This window comes from Orbicella faveolata, unplaced genomic scaffold (genome assembly GCF_042242905.1).
Source record: "Orbicella faveolata isolate gen_17 unplaced genomic scaffold, um_ofav_v1 contig_46, whole genome shotgun sequence".
Classification (NCBI taxonomy): domain Eukaryota; kingdom Metazoa; phylum Cnidaria; class Anthozoa; order Scleractinia; family Merulinidae; genus Orbicella; species Orbicella faveolata.
The window spans coordinates 14472501-14485792 of NW_028301576.1; the positions used below are offsets into that span (position 1 = coordinate 14472501).

The following is a 13292-nucleotide window of genomic DNA, read 5'->3' on the forward strand; positions in this document are numbered from 1 at the left end:
AATAAAGTGGTCTTAGCCTAACAAAAAAAATAGTTTCTTAGAAATAACAATAGTTTGATAAACAACACAATGACGAGAAAGCGTCTCTGAAGCAAGCATCTTGATAAAGAAACAGTCTCGCAGTTCACGATAACTGTGGTAAACACGCTAGTCTAGTATGAGGTGTTTTAGATAATTTGAATTCTGCGGGTGCGCTGAGGTCTCGGCTCTCAGAAGACTAGAGGCAAGTCGGGCAGGTCCTGCTCATCTGAAAACAAACGAAAGACAGTTAGTAATAAGTTTGGGATAAAGTCCATCAGTAACTGTTAAAAACAAAATTTCACGATGTCATTTCAATTACTGTTTTGCAGCAATAACTTGTCCTAGGATCAACATCAAATCAGAAGGTTTGGTCATCAAACCAGATAGCTGTACAAATGGAAGTCTCTCGTATGCAACGGAATGTCGGTTCACTTGCAAGGAAGGCTACCAATTGATAGGAACAGGACTTAAAACTTGTACTCAGTCAGCAAACATGCTTCCGACAGTAAATCCCTCATGCAAAGGTATGTGATTCTTTTAAACAAGAGGCTCCAATTAGTCTATACTCATGCGCAGGAGGTTATAACTTGTATCAAATAGGTACGCAATGCGTACATAGTCAGACCAGAAATTTGAAAACCTTTGCCATCTGACAACTAAAAATAATTAACAATTATTCACCGAAGTAGAGGTAAATATCCACCACTTTCACCGACACTGAGGTGAATAATTGTTTTAGTATGTACCACACAAGCTGAATAACTAGCAGACCAAAGTGTAACTTTATTTGAAACGGGAAGCCATTTTGTTTTTGTCTTCAGCTTTTCGGAGGTGAATAGTACTTGGCTAATCACCTCCGAGCTAGCCAATCAGCGTGCGCGAAAAGTACTATTCACTTGTGTGGTATATACTAATAAAAAATGCACTGAGGCATAACGAAGGAAAGTAGGCACACCGAAAACGCAAAAACAAAGAAACCCTTGGGGAGGAAGAAAACCCCAAACTAAAGTCCAAGCCCCACGCTAAAAGAAAAAAGATAATGAATTTTTGACTTTACAACGAAATCGAAGCAGCCTGGAGTTTTACAGGTGGGATGGCGGAGTGAGAGCCAGAACCAAATCCTTGAGCAATTAAAATCGTGGTAAACCTTCGAAGATTTGACACTGAAAAAACAACTGTCGCAAGAGCGTCAACAGAGGCCTTTGCCCGCAACACATTAGCCAGCTTCATATAATAGGATACTGTTGCAGAGTTTCTCCATCCAACGTGGGACCTGCTCTCTGCAAGAGAAGAGCCTGGAAAAGAAAGGGTTTACGCGCAACCAGTTCTAAAACTGTGAAAAGTTTCTCCCTCATAAATATTTGCTTGTTTGAGAAAAAACTTAAGACGAGATTCGTCCCGTGGAGGATAGAACAGGCTAATACAAGCCACTACCCTGCGGAGAGAAGGGGAGACTGTCTGCTGCAAAACACTCCGGGTCTAAAAAGGCCAGTGAGGAAACGACTGTTAAAACAAACCATTGTATTAGTTTTATTTAGATTTTTTTATTTTTTTTATTTTGTGATATCCCTTTGTGTTGTTTTTATTGAGATTTCTATAGTTGTGTGATATCTCACGATTTTTTACCGACTTAACTAAGCGTAGATGAAAATGTATAAAACCATGAGACTGAGCGCAGGAAGTCGCCGAGAATGCGGGTATTATTATGAGACGGCAGCCCTTGAGCCGCGCAAAGAGGAATACCAAGAGAATACCAACGCAGAACAAAAAGCTGACACGCAGGAGGGGGAGGGAGGGGGAGTGGCTGCAAAAAGAGACTAAGAAAACCGTGAACGGAAGTAAGAGCGGCTCAAGGGAAGGCAGTTTTATGCCTCAGTAGTCCGAGAGGAATAAGACTCTCTTATAAAACTTCTAACCCAGAGCGGGAAAGAAGAAGGTAGGAAACAGCGAGGCGGAGAGAAAACAGAAACACATTAGCAAAACAAAATCAAAAGTTTACTAATAAAAGCGAGTGACAAAAAAGCGCCGATACAAACGCATACGCGCATAAAACGACAGGTGGCGCTGTTACGTAAATACCAACTCCTGAGACCGCAAAGAAACAATAAGTCAAAATAATAGAACATGAAAATGAATCAGCGGCAGCAAAAAATTAAACCCTTGAAAAACACAAAACAGCCGGAACTTAGCGAAAACTTTTTGGGGTCGCCCAAATAAAATCGAAACTGCAAACGGTATGCAAAGGATGACATGGTCACGAGAAAAAAATAATAGTGCAAGCTACCATGATAAGAGTGAAAACCTTTCCTCTCGGGACCACTGCAACACAGAAAAACAACAGTCACATAACCAGAGCGGAAACCTTAAAGGACCGCCCAAAGAAATACAAACAGCATATGCAAAATAAAAAAAGGTCATCAGGAAAACGAAAACGCCAATAACGCTCATGACCAAAGCGGAAACCTTTTAGGAACGCTTAAAAAATACAAACAGCATATGGAAAATAACAAATTGTCATGAGGACAATAAAAATGCCAATTACACTCATGGCCAAAGCAAAAACCTTGTGGGACTGCTCAAAGAAACACAAACAGCAGATGTAAAACAACAGAAAGGTCATGTGGAAAGCAAAAGCGTCAATTACGGATGACTAAGACCCCGTCCGCACGTATCCGGATATTTTTGAATCCGCAACTTTTTCTTTCTGGTTTCAAAAATTTCCCCGTCCACACTTAGGTATTCAAGTCCACACGCATCCGATGGTATTCGGATTCACTCTAGTACCCAGGGTTCCTGTGCACTAAAATGTCTTCAGAGCATGCGCTATAGAACGTGATAGTGCATCGCGCAGAATGCCGCGACACATCCGGGATTTAAATGTAGAGTGCGCGCGAAATTTAATTTTAATTAAGCTGCCGATGGTTAAACAATAAAGAAAATGACCAGAAAATGGCCGACTACGCATACTTGTTTAGAGTTTACGTGCTTCATACTTTTGTTCCGTAGTGGTTATCATAGGGCTTTTGTAGATGAGACACTGATGGAATAAAGTAGACATTTTTTGAAATGTTACGAAAAGTGGATTTAGTCGTTTTCTTTTCCTGAATTTGGTCCATTTGAGGGAAAATATTATATGAGGAAATATTTGGAGGAAGAATTTTACTCCTTCAAAGTGCCCTTCTTAACGGTTATCACACGGCTTTGAATGTATGTTGTTAAGCTTTATGTTGGAAGCTTTATGTCAAGTTTTAACTGAAAATAGTGCTTCGAAGTGGTCGTTCTGTCCAACTTTCGAACACTCCTAACGATCTTTCAGCCTTCGTTCGCCTCGGAGACTAGAAGAACAATAGAGTGAAACTCTTTTGAATTTCCCGGTAGAATATTAATATATGCCAAGCTCCGCCTCCACAAACAGTAGGACACACGCCGACGCTATAAGGCATTTAAACTGAGAGGTGATAAAATGTATCACTTAACCATCGTATTTAAAGTAACGCTTTGCGTGGTTTGCAATAAACGAATTTTCAGCATGTCATCTGTATAAGAAATGCAGCGCGTTGATTGGGTGCTCTTTTGGAGTTCATTGAATCCCCGGTCAACCCCGCTTTCTTGCACATGTCCACTCCACTTAAAGGCTACGACCCAATGTTTTATCTCCAAATAAACGGAGACTCTTTACGGTCTCCTTTTCAGCCGTTTTATTGTTTTTTTTTTTTTTTCAGTAATCAAGAAAATTTCAGCCGAGTACATAAACAACGCGAGTGTGAAACGAGTGATCCACGCATCGCACTACATAGAATTAACCTATACGATTAAGCCATTCTTCTTTTTTTCTTTTTTTTTTTCGCGCTCTTTATTTTCTTGATATGGAGACGAGTACCATGTATAAGACAAAAAGTAAATGATCGCGGAAAATTCATCTGATGACAGGTAAGCCCGCTGCTTTTTATAACCTGCTACGTATATCGGCTGTTTTGTTTTGTTTTGTTTTGTGTTCTATCTACAGCAAGCCGCATTTCGCACTTTAAAAAAAATTATTATGCCGCGGGTTAATAATCTGAGAACTGTAAGTACATGTCGCGAAAGACAGTGGTATTCTTAGCGATGGGCCACAAATTTGCTCTGTTGCTTTTAACTTTAACTTCAAAATGTCTAAATCGAAGTAAAATCCGAAGAAAACCGACAAGGAAGCAGTTAGTTCCTTTATTTGGACCGATGATGAGGTTGAATTGCTGCTCAAGGTCACAATGGAGTACAAAACTTCAAGAGCAATCGAGAATGCAGACTGGGAGTCTTGTCAACACAAGTATGGCGACATATTAAAACTCCTTCTCGATCAATATCCTACACCGGAGAACGCAGTGGCCATTGAAAATTATTTTCCACATGACAAGGAACAAATCACCCAGTCGAGTTTGACATACAAGCTTAAAATGATTCGCAAAAAGTTCAGGCAAGCGATAGACTCTGGAAGTGAAGGAAAAGCGGACATGGCCGCGTTGTACTGTTCTATTTTGATTTATATGAAGAGACATTCGGTGATTCTCCTGCAAGAACAACGAAAGCAGACGGGATAGAGACAACTGATGTGGACTTGGAAAACTACGAGAGTTCCTGCAGCCCTGAATCGACTAAAACGGGCAGATCCGACAGCCCTGAACTGGAGAGTGTGGATAGCCCTGAAACTGATGATGGAATTACAGATAATTCTTCCACCCCAAGCATTTTCTCCTGCAAGGGGACGGTTAAAGAAAGGAGAGTTCTCCTTAATGCGAGATTAAAAGTTTATAAGGGAGAGAGACTGAAAAGGAAATCACCTGTGGACACTCAACTTTTGACTGTTTTTCAAGAAGAGCTTCAGGTAAAAAAAACAACCACTAGAAAAAATGAAAAATATGGATAAGGCCAACACCAATCACCTGGAAAAGCTAACTTCCAACATAGAGAAACTAACAGGATCGATATCAGATAGGTTTGCACTGATGCGACAAATGATGTGTCCTGTACCAGGCATATTGCAGTCACAGTACATGGCACCACAGGCAAACTACATGATTCCACATACAGCACCTGCAAATACTCCACCTACTGGTAGTATTACAAATAATGTGCCTTTTTCATTTACACAGTCATTGTACTGAAATTATGTTACTTATAAATTTATAATCTGAGGCAATGCCATGGATATTGTAAATAAATTTATCAAAATTATGTTTTTGGGGGCTTATGCTATCAGATTCTGTTATTATACTTTCAAGTAATATTACCTAAGACTTTGGTTTTTGTGATTTATCAAAATTGCATTTGGGGGGGGGGGGGGCGGCTTATGATATCAGAGCTTATTAAGGAATTTTCTAGTAACATAGATTATAGAAGTTTATTGTTATATCACAGTTATGTCACATTGTTAATACTCACCTTAAAAGTTTTGTTTCGTAGTTGATTATGTAGATGGCTCAGAAAAGTTAAAAGTTACATGCATGGCCCAATTACAACATTTAATTAAAGATATGGTACTTAATTAAACTGAAGCTCGTTATATTTCTTTATATAATAAGCCAAGTTATTCTCGCATTTTGATTGGTTCTCGCCTATGATCTATTAGAGGACAGACGCACGATTGACGTCATCATTACAAAGTTTTTCCCTCCGTGTTTAAAAATGGCGGAAAGTTTTGAGAATTTAGATAATATTTTACACGATTGGGCAAAAGATAAGGTACAAAAAAAGTATTGTCGATGCATTGCACGGGTACGAGAAGCATAGTCTAGCTAGAAGAGGAAAGATAAAGCCGTTCCGTTTTCAGAAAATGACTCAGAACAAAATACTCGGGCAGTCTCAGTCGGCAGTCGAGCGAGACTAAACCAAACACAAAATTGGTCGTGGTAGGCCGAGAACCATTGCGTTATCTCGAATTTAACAAACCCAATAAACAAAATGTTTAATCAATTAATTTATTTAAAAAATTCAACTTTTCTCAGTCTCAAAATAATTGTTGACACACTGATTGATGTCAGGAATGAAACATCAAAACATTAAAATCAGTTAAAATAAGAAAACACATAACCTTGCTTTCCGATGCGAATGTTCCAGTCCGTTTCAGGGCACAGCAGCGAGCAAAGTACAGCTAACGGCCAACTGTATCGCAGCTAAAAGGTGTCTCCGACACTATTTCAAACTGATTTGAGAATCACCAACCACAGAGGACACAAATTTTCACCGTCACTAACGCTCCTTTCCGTTCAAAACTCGAATCGAATGGCCTCCAGGTTGACCACAACCGCAAGTTTTCCGAGCGTATTTTTCAACTCCTGCAATATTCAAGGCAACATCCAAGCTTTTCGGCTCACAGGGCTGCTCTGATGACAAAAACTGACTTGACTTATGCAGCATTTTCTTTAAGATTTGTAGATTTCGCAGTTCAATTCTGCTTTCGCTGTAAGTCTTCATTCCACGAGAAGCGACGCTCGAGTCAAGTTTGACAGTGGCGTGATTTTCCTGGATCAATCACAATTCTTTGCTACGCATAGCAACCAATGAGATAGCTTCATTTTGCATAGACAACAGATTACGTCAAATGGCTTTTTTTTCGTGTTCGCCAAAGTGGGCAAAGGCCGACTTTCGAGTTATGTTAAAAGATTTTGAAATAAACAAAGCTTTATCTGTAGTAGTTTGTTTCGTTATTATATAAAACAAATAGATTCCATGTTGCCGTGCGTCTGTTCAGTAATAGATCACAGAAGACGCCAAAATGTGATAAGAACATCAGTGACACACTCGGCTATCGCCTCGTGTGCCACTTTTTTGTTCTTACCACATTTTGACGTCATCTGTGATCTATTCCTGAACAGACGCACGGCAACATGGAATCTATTTGTTAAATTGAGTCACAAAAAACACCAGACAGAGTGGTTATCAAGACCTATGAAATACCCCTAAGTATATTATTCTTATCCTATTTTATTTGTTGTGTTTGTGCTTATCAGATACTGTAATTAAAAAGAGCAGTTTGTTTGACAGGTTTACGAAAGCCACTTACTTTTATTGAAAAATGGAAAATATTCACGCTTAGCAAAAGCCCTGAATGCGACACCGCGGAAATACGTTTTTTGACGTCACAGTAACTGGTCAGTGGTCATCACCATCGGGCTGTGCTGTCCTTCGATCGAGCAGTCTCTGAGATCGGTATTTTGCTTCGTTTTAAGGTCGAAAATATCCTTGATAGTTCTCGTTATTGGTGAGTTTGACATCCTGAAATGGGTTTTTAATACTCAAGCAATGTTCGTAAAGAATAGCGATACAGGAGAGTCATTTTGTGCGGAGTAATGTGTAGTTTGCTGACTCAAGCCAACTCGAGCGGACGAAGCGTGGATCGTGTCGCTTCAGCCGCCCTCGCCTCAGAATTGTGAAAATCAACGATGGGTATCCAGCAAAGCAGAAAATTTGTCCTGTGTGTAGCTTTTGCAAGGATTTTGAAGACTGGTTGGATTTAAAGTTATAGAAATAGTTAAGGTACATGTAAGTCGGGACCGTTTTATTCACACTCACTTTGCGCGGACATGTGGTGCTTGTTCATTGAGATTGTATTTCGCAACGCGTCAAAGAAACTTTCATAAGAATTTGCCTTTAAAGACTGGCGTTTTGGCTTGTCTATCACCTTTCTGACTTTCTGCGCCTTTTGGAACGGGTGAAATATTTTTTTTTGTACCTGCCGTTTGCTGTAAGAATAAAACATTTGTTCATTTCATTCACAAGATATTTCTTTATCATTAAAGATTGTTTAAGCCTACATTTATATAATTGTGGCGTTTGCGAAGGGAGTAGAACTCGAAAATATTATGATTTGTTGGCCGCAGCGAACGCTGGAAATACTGTAAACATTTAAGACCGCTCAATATCTTCGGTTCATTGACAATTTTTCCTTTTTTGAGGTCTTTTTTGTTTCCATCAATTAAATGTTGATAGCACATGGAAATGTTCAAGACCGTTTCCCTGTACATGTATGCACATGTAGCTAAATATTTTAAAATGCCCAAACACCTGTATTTGTTTACACGAAACCGCTTCCACTTATGGGATGTGGTCATGTTTCACTTCTTTTGATGCTGAAAAGACATTCAACATTTCAGAGAGGCAGTAATCAACTCCTCAATGAAACCCACTAGTTTACTTTGTTTACTCAGTCATTTGAAGCTTTTCGATTTCTATTTCCCTATCTTACATGTGCATTGTATCAACTTTCATAAATAATTGACTGTTGTTGTTTTTTCCTTTCATTTAATTTAATTCAGATGAGCTTTGCTCAATCACTACAAAATAATTTTTACATTGTAATCATACATGTACATATCACATGCTTTGAAACAATATGAAATTAATTATGATCGCCTTAGTAATAGTATTGTATCATCCTCCCTTCTGTAAGATTCTTACTTAACTTGTAACCACTTTATTACAAGACATAATAGCACCTGATGGCAATAAATTATATATGTATAATATTATTATAGGTATTTATTTTTTTCCTGTGATAAATTGGCTAACAAGTGGGTTTGTTTATGCCACTGTGTCTCTGAATTGGCTTACTGTCGTCTACAAACCATTGGTAATATATCTTGGCTACATCTAACTCAGATACTAGACACAAAAGCATGTATTAAAGAACAGATACATTTCTTTCAAATTAATATTTATTGCATTTAGTTCATCACTTTAGTTCTACAACATTGCTTTTCTCCAGTGAGAAATTTTGTGCAAAGTCTGAAGTTGTAAGTTGCAAAAACAAGTTCCGTCAGTAGTTGCGAATCACTTAAAGTCAGGCTTTGGTGCTGTAAACTGAATGGCAAAGCGAGGAAATTAGAAATTGTCTCAAATACGCAAGTGATAAGAGGTAAACTTGACTGAAATCTACAGACTCCTTTTTTTAGGTTTAGGGTTAAGGTTAGGCCTAAGGGACAAGGTGTGAGGTACGGTGGCCATGTGGTTAGTGCGCTCAGCAATGGATCGAGCGGTCCGTGTTTGAGCCCTGGTCAAGGACATTGTGTTGTGTTTTTGGGCAAGACACTTTTACTCTCACAGTGCCTCTCTCCACAAAGGTGTACATATGGGTACTGGTGAATTTAATGCTGGGGGTAACCCTGTGATAGACTAGCATCCTATCCAGGAGGTAGTAGAAATACTCCTAGTCGGTTCATGGTGCAGAAACCGAGATAAGCCTGGCCTGATGGGCCACTTGGCTCTATGCAGACTTTTCCTTTTACTTAGGGACAAGGTACTGCATCAAGTGGGGGGAGGGACAGCGGAGTCAGAACCTCCCACTTCCCATACCCTGTTCTCCCACTTCCCATACCTCTATCTCTTGACTCCCAACCTTGTTCATCCTGCTCCTGTCCCCTGTAAATTAAGAGACTCAAAACACATCCTAGTCATTTAGCTGCACAGTCCTCAGGCATTTCCTTTTCCTTTTTTCCTTCGTTTTCAGCCTTGCTACTCTTACCCGTCTTTCAAGTGAATGACCTATGACGTAACCACTGTCAAAGGGTTTCATTTTGAGCCTCATTTTGAGCCCAAGGGTGAATTTTTCTTTGCCCGTCGGCCTAGAAGTCTCTAAAGACACTAAATGAAAGTCAAGTAACATTTTCAGTTCTTGTTTTTGAAAGTATTTGAAGCCTTAATGAATGACAAAAATTAGCATTTTGCATTTCTCTCCGGATTCCTACCCCCTATTCTCCCGGGCTCCCGCCCCCTGCCTCTCCCCACCATCAACAGATGGCTGAATGTTCAGAAGAGGAGTTGCCATATGGAGAGCATTGGTCAGTGTTCTCTCAGTTGGTGTTTTTACAGCATTGATGTTGTGGAAATCATCCATGGACAGTATCTAAAAGGATTTTTGCTGAGCCAAAATAGAAAAAAATGTACAATAGAAGAAGTTTTCTATTGGGAAATCCAGATAATAGTAATATGTAAACAAATATTAATGTTACAAAGTTATAGAGTCTCAGGCTCTAAGGTGATGTGGTCAGAAATTATCTGGGTGGCCTTATAATCAGAAGATTGTTGTGTGAATACAGGGGGGATAGCCTATTTATAACTAAAAATGAAATTCATTTATTGAGTTTTAACTGAAAGTTGTTATTACCCAGATTTTATGGTAATTTTATTGTCTTGTATGCATGTATTTTTAATTACACTTTTAACAGCTTTGTATTCCATGTCTTCTGCCATCTAAAGATAATCAGATGTCATGTACTTCTTGTGGTTTTTTAATAGCTAAATAGCTTTTTTTCTAAACTCTAACAGCTATGCAACTAGTTTAAAATAATTTTCACACTTTAGAGGCGCTAAAAGCAAAATGCAGAACTGCAACAATTCGAAATTATGACAAGAAACAAAGAAACAATAATAAACATGAAAATTCAAAATTTTATTTTCGCCAGCCTCAAGCTTCCTGAAGTACAGTATAATTAAAATTGGATATTTTATGAGAAAACATACCTCGGTGAATTCTTCCTCGAGTTGAGGCCAGATTTTGAACCCTTTTGGAGACTCAGTCCTACACTTGTTACACCAACGTGTCCAAGATTTATACGAAGCACTGTTTCGATTTCGGCCAACTTGGTCTATAATTCGGTGATGCCGAGTGAGGACAGGATGACCGTGATTACTTACGTGAGTGCCCCCAATCGAACAAGAGGACGAACACGAGCATGTCTTCCCGACGATTTTGATCGAAATGCCGTTGACATACCGATTCATACGGTTCAAGCCCATCAATTCAACAAACTTGAGAAGTTGATGTCCTCAGAACACCGTTACAGCAACACAAAAGCTGCCTAGTTTTCGCCTTAGCGCACATCGTAACGTAAATTGCCACTGGCTCGCCGCTTGCGAGCATGAACTCTCACGAAACAACAACAATTTCACACCGTGTGCAAGTTCAGTTTGGCTTTGGCATAATATATAATATTAACTGAGAACTATCCAACAAATGAGCGGAGTTTAAAAGCTAAGTTTACAGTGTGCGCTCTAAGTTTTGTATCTTTTTGACTGTCGATAAGACTCGCTGCGAAAACCATTTAAAAGTTGCAGGCATTTTGTAGATTTGTTAAGGTGTACCGCTGACCAGCAAAATACTGTATCGCGCCCCAAAAAACGTATTTCCGCGGTGTCCCTGAATGCGGTGTCAAGTTTTCTACACTCTCTAAATATGTGGACCATGGTGTACTCCATGTAGTCGTCAGTGCCCAAAGCAACTTCTATCGCAAAATTGTTTTACCAGTGTTGTTCGCACAAGTAATTGTAGCAACCATTGTGGCCAATTGGGCATTTATTTTACACTCATACAGTACTTTCAATGCGTAATTCTACAGTTAGAGAACTGGTCCACGTACTTCTGCGTAAGACCAGAAAAATTAAAGCCGATTTCGCATTACTGTAAGGGATCGTTCATTTTTCATGAGGGAGATGGGGCTGGTGGAATTTGGGAAGCACCATTTAAAAATCGCATGACCCCCCCTCAGCTTACCAATTTTTTTTGCATGGCCTCCCCTTATGGAGGTCATTTTTTTCGGATGACCCCCCCCCCCAGAAAAAGTAACCCTCCCTCAAGATTTTATCATACTTAACATTCTCTATTATTCCCCAACTCCACGCCTTTGTGCCCACCATGAAGACAATATTTACAATCCCTATACTACAAACAGCTGTTTATTAGAAAACACAAATCAAAAGAAAGAGAATTCAAATTCGGATCTCGTAGTTATAGCTTATGAAGAGAAGTCATGACAGCGTATTCAAGGGCATACACAAACAGCACATCAACAAAGGAGAAGGAAAAAAAGAAAACCGCAGAAAGTCAAATGAAAGAAAGAGGAAAAAGACTGAAAACAAAGTCCAACGTTATTTTAAGGCAGAAGGAAAGTTTGTCATAAATTGTATCCTGTCTACTATGTTTGTTCTATAGCAATTTTTTTAATATTAAAACATTATGCCATTTCAAAGTTTTACTAAGATATTTCGCGTGACCCCCTTTTCCCTAGAAAGCCTTTTTTATTTTTTGCATACCCCCCAACTCTCACCAGCTCCCCGTACCTCGTAAAAAATGAACGGTCCTTAATTAGAGATTGCATAATTACAATTGCTTTGCTTTGCGATTGATCAAGAACAAGTTTCTGAGCTGTTAGCCAATTAGATCGCTTAGAGAAAACAAGCACATATCCTGATGTAGCAGATCAATGGCATTGTTTTCCAAATGTGGGATTTATAAGGGTTATGAGCAGTTTACAACAATGCACTGAAGTAATTCATGCTTGTTTCATTTTTCAACTGTTTCCGGTGAGGCCAGTACATTAATCAATTTAGGGGTCAAAATAGTAAATGAGAATTCTTCTAACTTTCTTCCCTTTAGCATCATTACAGCTGGTTCTGTAGTTACTGGAAGTCTCCACAGGCTGGAAGTTTCGGTCATATTCAATAGGTGAAGAAACTTTGTCCTCCCCTATTGTTTCATTGTGCAGTTCACAGAAGTTGTGTAGTACAAAACAAGAATACATGACACATGGCAATTTCAGCTATGTTTATGCCCATTGCTCTTTTCAAAGCATCAAACCTTGCTTTCAATCTTCCAAAGGCATACTCTTTTTTTTCAAAAACTTCACTTTAATTGTGATTCACACTACTTACAACACTGGTACGTCTACTTACACAATTTACAACAGTGATACAACTATTATGGTGCATTACATTACCAACAAAACCTTTCAATTCAATTTGTTACACACTACTTACACTATTTACAACACAATGCAACTGCAGGTGCTACTTACAATAATACAATTTGCATAACTTACTCTACAAAACAATACGATCACTAATTTAACTTGCCATATCAATTCTTACACTTCTTACAAAATAGTAGGATTGCAGGTGCTACTTACATTCATATTAATAATAAAATACAAATTCGTATTAAAACAAAAAAGCAATAAAACAAGCTGGGCATAAATAATTATGTTGGAGTGAGAACCCATTCCTTTTCAAAGAAGTTTTTCTTGCTGATATTTTTTTCAGTTTCATATTTAATCTTAAGTTTCGATTGCAGTCCTTGAACTTTAGGAAGTGTTTGGCATCTTCTGCAGTCCCACAAAAATAATTTTCCAATTACTATGAAATAGTTTAATAAATTTGATAAAGGGCAAAAAACTCCAAATAAAACGTTTCCTGCAGAAAGATGGATTGGCTGATTCGATAGATGGTACCAGTACGATTGGAAA

General features: G+C 38.7%; 1 protein-coding gene across 3 annotated transcripts in view; it reads left to right on the forward strand.

Moving 5' to 3' along the window:
- Positions 1–13292, forward strand: part of LOC110054742 (uncharacterized) — a 140020-nt gene that overhangs the window by 71785 nt on the left and 54943 nt on the right. For all 3 annotated transcript variants that reach the window (XM_089277197.1, XM_089277198.1, XM_089277199.1), the window contains one exon: positions 351–545. In XM_089277197.1, the coding sequence (XP_089133323.1) occupies positions 351–545 (195 nt within the window). The remainder of the gene's footprint in view (positions 1–350; positions 546–13292) is intronic.